The sequence below is a fragment of the Pistacia vera genome, unplaced genomic scaffold, assembly GCF_008641045.1.
Source record: "Pistacia vera cultivar Batoury unplaced genomic scaffold, PisVer_v2 Contig129, whole genome shotgun sequence".
NCBI lineage: Eukaryota > Viridiplantae > Streptophyta > Magnoliopsida > Sapindales > Anacardiaceae > Pistacia > Pistacia vera.
The window spans coordinates 746,389-754,849 of record NW_022195346.1 but is presented as its reverse complement, the minus strand read 5'-3'; the positions used below and the strand labels follow the sequence as shown (position 1 = coordinate 754,849).

Below are 8,461 nucleotides of genomic sequence, written 5' to 3'. Positions count from 1 at the left end.
ACAGCACGTAAACACAAATTCGGAGGAGGAACTAGAGATGGAGATTGAAGGGAAAAGTGAATATTCCAACTTATATTCTATGTATGAAGGAATTGGGCCATGGAGCTATGCTGAAAACTCCTACTATCAGGTAGTATTTTCTGTTTATATTTGCTGTTATTGACTAGAATTTTGAGTAAGATTTCTTGAAACTGCTTTATGTTTTGCAGAGAAAAGCTTCAGAGATAGCTTAACAAATCATCTGCCAGGAGATCATCAACAAGCTTGACATCAAACTAGTTTTTCATTCAGGTTTGTTTCATTCATTTTGCTTTGCAGATTTTGGCTGATCTACTGGGCCAAATGCATTTCTTAGAGCTTAAACTTGGATCAGGAGAAGGACAAAGTGCTGCTGAGTTTCAAGTGTTCTTTAATGATCTTGTCAGCAATGACTTCAACACTCTCTTTAAATTATTCCCACCTAAAAGGAGATATTATGCAGCCGGAGTTCCAGGATCTTTCCATGATCGTTTGTTTCCGGAGCCCTCCCTTTGCATTGCGTTTTCAGCTTTTGCTTTCTACTGGCTCTCCAATGTGCCGTAAGAAGTCAAAGACAAAACCGCCAAGGCCTGGAATGGTGGGAGGATTCGCTACAGCAGTGAAAGAAGGGAAGTTTTACAGGCTTATTCGGATCAGTTTGCGGAGGACTTGGAGCGATTCCTGGTTGCAAGAGCACAAGAAGTTGTAGGTGGAGGGCTGATGGCTCTGATCTTACCAGGTCTCAGTGACAAAATGAGTTTTTCTCCGAAGACCGCTGGACTTTAATTAGAACTTTTGGTATCTTGTCTTGTGGGGATTACCAGAAAGGTAAGAATTTTTGAACACTTAAGCCAAAATTTGACTGTTCTAATGATTATCTAAAACGCATTTTGGCCAATAAATAAACCTAACCAGACATTCTCGAAACTAACTAGAGAAATTGAGACATGAACTAGATAACCCCGATACAGATTATACACATCAGGATTTGAACGTGAGACGTTTGGTTTAGATATAATATTAAGAACCTACTTAGCCTAGAAACTAATTAATATCAAACCAATAATTTTCCCATCTTTACATGTTTTAGATAGGGACCAAGATCCTCTTCTGATATGAGGTTTTACTTAAACAAATAAAGACTTGTGATTAACAGTTACAAAATACTATAGGGTCTAGTGAGCGAGGAGGAAGTGGATTCATTCAACTTGCCTCTATATTACCCTTCAATGAAAGAATTGGAGGCAGTGATAGAGAGAATTAATGGACATTTTATCACTGAAAGAATGGAGATACTCAATAATCCATATAGAAATGTTAATCCTAAGGCCAAGATTGAACAATCCACCAAACACCCGAGAGCTGTGTTTGATGGAATAGTTAGTAAACACTTTGGAAGAGATTCCACGAGTGCATTGTTTGAGAAATATTATTCAAAAGCAGTTGCAGAGTGTTCATTGTTATTTGATCGAGAAATCCAGACACTGAAGGTTGTTGTAGTTCTTCTCAAACGTCGAGTAATCAATTAATAAAAGACTTGAGATGGATGCTAATTCTTTAGCATTTGAAGGATTTTTCAGTTTAGATCTTTGTGCTTCAGCGTAATCAATCAGAAATATGTAAGAATGTTTTGGTAGTCTTAAATCGAATATTGACTATTAAAACCTTCACAAAATATCATAAACTTAATGAGCATATTCTGATCAAATTTAGAGAAATGCTATGCCACCTACTCAGTTTGCTTTGTCTCTTGTGGGTTTAGTTTAATGCAACTTATGGAGATCCCAAAAATCAATTCAAGTCAAATAGAAACTGTACTAAATATTGCTCTTGCACTTGATTTTGTAGCTGTTCCAGTCTGTGCCACCCACCCTATGTTGAATATTAAATATTGGCAGGGGATATCATATCATGATTCATGATCTTTTATAAATATATATGGCGCACACGCAAATTCGGAGGAGGAATTAGAGATGGAGATTGAAGGGAAAAGTGAATATCCCAACTCATATTCTACGTATGAAGGAAATGGACCATACAGCTATGCTGAAAACTCCTACTATCAGGTTCTATTTTCTGTTTATATTTGCTGTTATTGACTAGAATTTTGAGTAAGATTTCTTAGAACTTCTTTATGTTTCGCAGCGAAAAGCTTCAGAGATAGCTCAAGAAATCATCTGCCAGGAGATCATCAGCAAGCTTGACATCAAACAAGTTTTTCATTCAGGTTTGTTTCATTCATTTTGCATTGCAGATTTTGGGTGCGCTACTGGGCCAAATGCATTTCTCGCAGATCAGGCGATAATCGAAGCTATAGAGCTTAAACTTAAATCAGGAGAAGAAGGACAAAATGCCACTGAATTTAAAGTGTTCTTCAACGATCATGTTCAGCAATGACTTCAACACTCTCTTTAAATTACTCCCACCTGAAAGGAGATATTGTGCAGCCGGAGTTCCAGGATCTTTCCATGATCGTTTGTTTCCGAAGGCCTCCCTTCACATTGCGTACTCATCTTTTGCACTCCACTGGCTCTCCAATATGCCGAAAGAAGTCAAAGACAAAACCTCCAAGGCCTGGAGTGGAGGGAGGATTCACTACACCAGTGAAAGAAGGGAAGTTTTACAGGCTTATTCGGATCAGTTTGCGGAAGACTTGGCGGGGTTTCTGGTTGCAAGAGCGCAAGAACTTGTGGGTGGAGGGCTGATGGCTCTTATATTTCCTGGTTTTAGTGATAATATCTGTATATCTCAGACCACTGCTGGACTGGTTTTCCAACTTCTCGGATCTTGTCTAATGGAGATGGTACAAAAGGTCAGAAAATTTTAGCTGCTTTAAAGGTAGAAATTGCTTAATAAAATCATATAAAAGATTCATTTATATATATTATCTTGTGGGAACATTAACATATTTTAAAATGTGAACATTAACAGAAGAGGCAAGTGGGGGTTGTTGACTTCACTCAATTTAAAAAAAAAATAAAAATAGCACCAACCTTTTTCCCAAAGACAAATCCTTCCTTGACTAATGCTACAGTTATCGAAGGATGCACACTGAATTCGTGCATCGAATGATGTGGCATAATCCTGACCGTTTATTCATTATCAGTTAATATTAATCAACGATCAAAATTTTGTCACGTTATTCGATACACAGATTCAGTGTGTATTTTCGGTGACTTTACCATTTTCCATCCTTCCTTTCCCTCTAGGATGCTTTTTCTAAGTTCCATTCCCCTTTTTCTAGCATCCCATGGCCACCAATTTTCGCTTCTTGGCTCATGCTATAGTACGTGTATGATAATCTGCTTGTGTTGTGTGAGCTTATTTTACACCTCTAAAAGTGAAACTAATGCATATAGTGAAACACAGTAACATTTTAATGATGAGCAGTCTCCATGATAACCTTTCCATTTGTATAAGTTTATTGAAGGGGTTTGGATGTATATAGTAAAATACAATAACATTTTATAAGTGTTATTATAAACCCAATTATTTACTGGGAAACAAAATATTATTTCCAAAACGTGATTTTATCTTATTTTTATTGTTTATGGGCCAAATATATTATTTGGAGTTTACTTTGTCACTTTTCAGTGATATAGGGCCCAAACGTAAGGGAAACCGGGTAAAAAATGTTGGAAAGGTAAAAACCTAAAACTTATTCGCTAACTCATCTCCTTCTCTTCTTTGTTCGTTCTCTTCTCACTGACGGCGCAAACTTCTTCATTCTTGAACTTGAATCTTCGTTCTTCGATCTCTTTAGTCTTTTCTTCGATCTGTTTTCATCTTTGACCGATTGATCATCGTGGACCTTCGCTGTTTGACTTCGATCTTCTTTGAATCTTTCATCTTCGACATTCGTTCATCTTACAATCGTTCATCATCTTTGATTTCAGCGACTGTAACAGGTAAATTTTTGTAGAGTACATAATTTCCGATTCACGTTTTCATTATTTTTCAAAATAACCTATATACTCTGTCTTTGTGGGTGATTTTAAGAATAAAATTCAGTTTGCTGCTTGGTTGGAACTTGAAATTGATAAAGCCAACGACTTCCTGCAGAACATTTTCATTTTAATAACGAGTGCAAGAAGAATGCTGTTGTTGAAATGAACCCTATTTTACTTGTGGCTGTATCTGTGGTTGGATTTTGACGTTTTTAGCATTAAAAGAAGATTGCATGTTTCTTGGATTCTTCTGGTGATGGAATTGTGTTCGCATTTGCTTTTTTTGTTGTTTTCTTTCCACTCTTTGAATTTCTTTGGTAGGATAATCATTCAGTTCAACTTTATTCAGTCTGCCACATGATGGAGTGTGACATGGCTGAGTTTCACTGTTTCTAATGACTTATCTTTTGTGATTTTTTATGCCAAAGAAACAAAATGAGGAAATAGAAAAAAAAAAAAAAAATGAAAAACTCAAACTCTCTTCTTCTGGGTGCTTTCAATTAATGTTCGAAGACAGAATTTCATGTATACTTCATCTTTATATCAATTTAATGGAGTACTTCACTACTTCTTCAGAAAAGGGATTGACTACCTTGTTTTTCCAGGCAGACAGTGTGTGTTATCAAGGCTTAGGTTCTGAAAGTTCAGGCTCTCGTTAGATTATATGTAGATTAGTTGTTTATTTATGCGATCTGGGATTTCTTCAACTTGATGATGGGCTGTTGAATATTAATGTCTTGTCTGTGTCGTTGAAGTTAGATCGTCTTACAAAAGATGTGGATTTGATCTTGATCTGATCATCCTCATCTCTTTTTCAGGTGTACAAAACATTTTCTTAATCTTATCAAACCAAAAATAATAGTTTTAGTCTGCACAAAATTTTATTTTCTTTTGCCTTTTGATTCATTTGCAGTAAAGCTAATTATTCCAATGATGTTTGAAGATTTTGAGGTGAGGATGGTAATGGAGGAAGATTAGAAAAAACAAAGCAAGGGGCTGTGTTGGTATTTTGGTTTGGTGAGAAAGCTTACATGTTGATAGGGTTTTTGATAAGAACCATTTATTGCATGTGATGTAGATTCTTGTACACACCATCTTCACTTCAAGGCCTTGGTGCATGTACTGTATCTGTATTTCATCAATGCACCCTCTTAGGTTATTGGAGGGTTTGGCAATGTTACCGGACAGGTAATTTTGAAATACCCCATTAGGGGAAATGTGATGTTGTATTTGCAACAAAAATTCAGTTAAGGAAATATGACCCTTTGCCAAAATCTGATTCATGTAATTGGATTCTGCTTTTAGGTTGGGGTGTTATTTTGAGTGAAGTAGAAGAAGAATGCTGTTGTTGAAATGAACCCTACTTCACTTGTGGCGGTATCTTTGGTTGGATTTTGAAGTTTTTAGCATTAAAAGAAGATTGCATGTTTCTTGGATTCTCCTGGCGATAGAATTGTGTTCGCATTTGCTTTTTCTGTTGTTTTCTTTCCACTCTTTGAATTTCTTTGGTAGGATAATCATTCCGATCAACTTTATTCATTCTGCCAGATGATGGAGTGTGACATGGCTGAGTTTCACTGTTTCTAATGACTTATATTTTGTGTTTTTTTATGTCAAATTTGCCAAAGAAACAAAATGAGGAAATAGAAAAAAAAAAAACAAAAAAAAAAGTGAAAAACTCAAACTCTCTTCTTCTGGGTGCTTTCAATTAATGTTCGAAGACAGAATTTCATGCATCCTTCATCTTTATATCAATTTAATGGAGTACTTCACTACTTCTTCAGAAAAGTTATTGACTACCTTGTTTTTCAAGGCAGACAGTGTATGTTATTACTCTTTTTCACTGTTATCTTTCTTCATATCACAGTCAATTCTTGTTTTCTTTAATCCAATCAAGTTCGGGGTCACATTCACATTTGGGAATTTACTTTCACTTGGGAGGTTTTATTTTATTTTTTTATGTGTTGGGGTGTGGTAATTTATTCAATATTTAGAAATATAGTTCAGTACTGTTGTTTTTTGGATGAGGATGAGCCTGTTTGTCCTACGTGTAGTCTCACAATTTTGTACTAACCAGTGGGCACTGATCCCTTAAACGGTTGTTTATTTTTTGCAGCATCTTGATTTAGTTTTGACGTAATTATGTTTGCTATTGTAGTTTGGACGTAATTATGTTTGTTATTGTATGTACTTATACAATGTGCTACTGTTTTAATGTGAGAGCATGTTTCATATAAGTTCGAGATTGGAAGTACAATTAAATATTGAATGTTATATTTTGCTAAGTACCACAACAGTATGAATTGATGATCAATGTTTTATAAATATATAGGTTTAGATGGCGTCGTCTAGGCGTAGAGCTCGTAACCGAAATGATGCTGATGAAGAAACAGAAATTCTGGTAGATGCTGCAGTTTCATTGTGCGCATTTGCCGCTTGGGAAATAGAATTTGGAACACATGGACGACCCAAGAAGAGGAAGAAGAAATCCGACCAGAGACAAGAACTTGTGGATGTGATTGGCAGACTGGTAGACATACTTGTCGATATGAGTAGGGGATCCAGGGCTGCAAATCGTAGTGAAGATGAGGGGGTCGGAGAGAACCTTAGTGCTCCATCTGATCCATTTTCCATGTCCAACTGTCAGGACATTTTAACGTCTATGCAAGTTCATACAGATATATATATCAAAGTTGTCAAATACTTGTATGAAAATCCAAGGTTTAGGGAGGTATTCGTACAATTGCCACCCGAGCATAGGTTAAATTGGGTTTATACTAGGTTTTCAAATTGATTAGGATGAGCCTGTTTGTCCTATGTGTAGTCTCACAATGTTGTACTAACGAGTGGGCGCTAATCCCTTGTATGGTTGTTTATTTTTTGTAGCATCTTGATTTAGTTTTGATGTAAATATGTTTGTTATTGTATGTACTTATACAATGTGCTATGTTTTAATGTGAGAGCATGTTTCGTATAAGTTCGAGATTGGAAGTACAAATAAATATTGAATGTTATATTTTCCTAAGTACCACAACAATGTGAATTGATGATCAATGTTTTACAAATGTATAGGTTTAGATGTTGTCGTCTAGGCGTAGAACTCGTAATCGAAATGATGCTAATGAAAAAGGGAAATTTTGGTAGATGCTGCGATTGCATTTGCATAGTTACCACATTGCACTGTTTTAAAAGTTGACCCGTAGAGAATCCTGGTATGTTGCCGGGGTCTCGGGTTGACCGGTCCAACCGGTTGGACTATCAGTTGGGTTTGTCAACATTTAACTTTTTGTTTGACACCCTGAGCTTCTAGATATTGATGTTACAAAGACAAAAGAGATCAATCCTATTAAAATGCGGAATTGTTGCCCTTTCATTCGCTTGAGCATCACATCTTTTGTTTCATTGATTTTAAATGCAAGGTAATGGCTACCACCTACTCTGGATGTCGCAACCATCACCCTCCGATGTGCTTCTTTGACTTTTTCTTTTTTTCGGTAGCTAGTAATTAGAGGTGGAAAAGCAACCTACCCGGCCCGACCCGACCTGCGGCAGGTCGGTCCTGACCCACCCGGTAACATTGGCAGGCCGGGTTAGGCTTGCCAATGTTAGGGAATTGGCTGGCCCAACCCAGACCGCCAACCCTAACTCACCGGGTTAGGCCGCGGGTCGGGTCAGGTTAACCCGCTTTTTGATTTTTTTTTTTTTAATTTTGTTTTGTTTTATTTTGTTTAAGTTTAAATGTTTAATTAACTTTTCAAATGAATAATTAACAATTTATAAATGAATAAATGTAATTGTTTTTAGTTAATTGTTAATTTCTTTTCAAATATCAATAATTAAATTAAATTAATTTTTTTTTTTTAACATTCCAAACATTAATTCAATTTTAATACATTAAAATTGTAATATAAGAATAATTAAATTTATTCATTTATGAAAAAATAAAATAAGAAATTACAATAATTATTGCCTCGTTAAAAACCTCACCAAGAAAAACCCAATGGGAGAAAAACTTGGTAAAGAAAAAAGAGTGCAATAATTGACAATTAATTTACAAATTACATTTTACAAAACAACTAAATTGGGGGTGGTTCACTAGGACCTCCCTCATCTGTATCATCTATATTACAAAATTGAAATGATTCTACTAAAGCATTGTCGATAACCTCGTATTGATCTTGATGGCGCGATCGTTCCCAATCTCGAAGACATGTGAGGACTTCAATCATTTTTGGAGCAAGTTTAGTCCTCCTTTCATTTAAAATCCTTCCACTTGCACTAAATGTTTGTTCGGATGAGACGGTTGAGACAGGAACAGCGAAAACATCCAAGGCAAGTCTTGATAATACCGGAAAAATACATTTTCTGGCTCTCCAATACTCTAAGAGATCAAAGTGACCTGTTGAAAACATTTCGGGGGTTGCCAAATATTGTTGAAGTTCATTACTCTGCGACTCCATGGAGGACAGCATATTAGTTGTTGTTGTTGTTGGTGG

At 36.0% G+C, this 8,461-nt stretch overlaps 2 protein-coding genes and 1 pseudogene across 2 annotated transcripts; all 3 read left to right on the top strand.

The window, feature by feature from the left end:
• Window positions 1–37: 37 nt before the first annotated feature.
• On the top strand, window positions 38–1,547 carry LOC116121850 (loganic acid O-methyltransferase-like). Its single transcript, XM_031407766.1, has 4 exons — window positions 38–130; window positions 319–508; window positions 587–723; window positions 1,191–1,547. The coding sequence occupies exons 1-4, from the start codon at window positions 38–40 to the stop codon at window positions 1,545–1,547; spliced, it is 777 nt and encodes a 258-aa protein (XP_031263626.1).
• A 304-nt stretch (window positions 1,548–1,851) lies between these two features.
• LOC116121849 lies at window positions 1,852–2,845 on the top strand (annotated as a pseudogene).
• An 840-nt stretch (window positions 2,846–3,685) lies between these two features.
• On the top strand, window positions 3,686–6,887 carry LOC116121814. The gene is made up of 2 exons (XM_031407743.1): window positions 3,686–3,926; window positions 6,298–6,887. The coding sequence occupies exon 2, from the start codon at window positions 6,304–6,306 to the stop codon at window positions 6,757–6,759; it is 456 nt and encodes a 151-aa protein (XP_031263603.1). The 5' UTR covers window positions 3,686–3,926; window positions 6,298–6,303; the 3' UTR covers window positions 6,760–6,887.
• The last annotated feature ends 1,574 nt before the right edge of the window (window positions 6,888–8,461 follow it).

Coding starts and splice junctions, on each gene's coding strand:
- LOC116121814 (XM_031407743.1), top strand. CDS start 6,304: ATGGCGTCGTCTAGGCGTAGAGCTCGTAACCGAAATGATGCTGATGAA.
- LOC116121850 (XM_031407766.1), top strand. CDS start 38: ATGGAGATTGAAGGGAAAAGTGAATATTCCAACTTATATTCTATGTAT. Junction 131..318: donor CTGAAAACTCCTACTATCAG/GTAGTATTTTCT, acceptor TTTGCTTTGCAG/ATTTTGGCTGATCTACTGGG. Junction 724..1,190: donor TTGCAAGAGCACAAGAAGTT/GTAGGTGGAGGG, acceptor AAAATACTATAG/GGTCTAGTGAGCGAGGAGGA.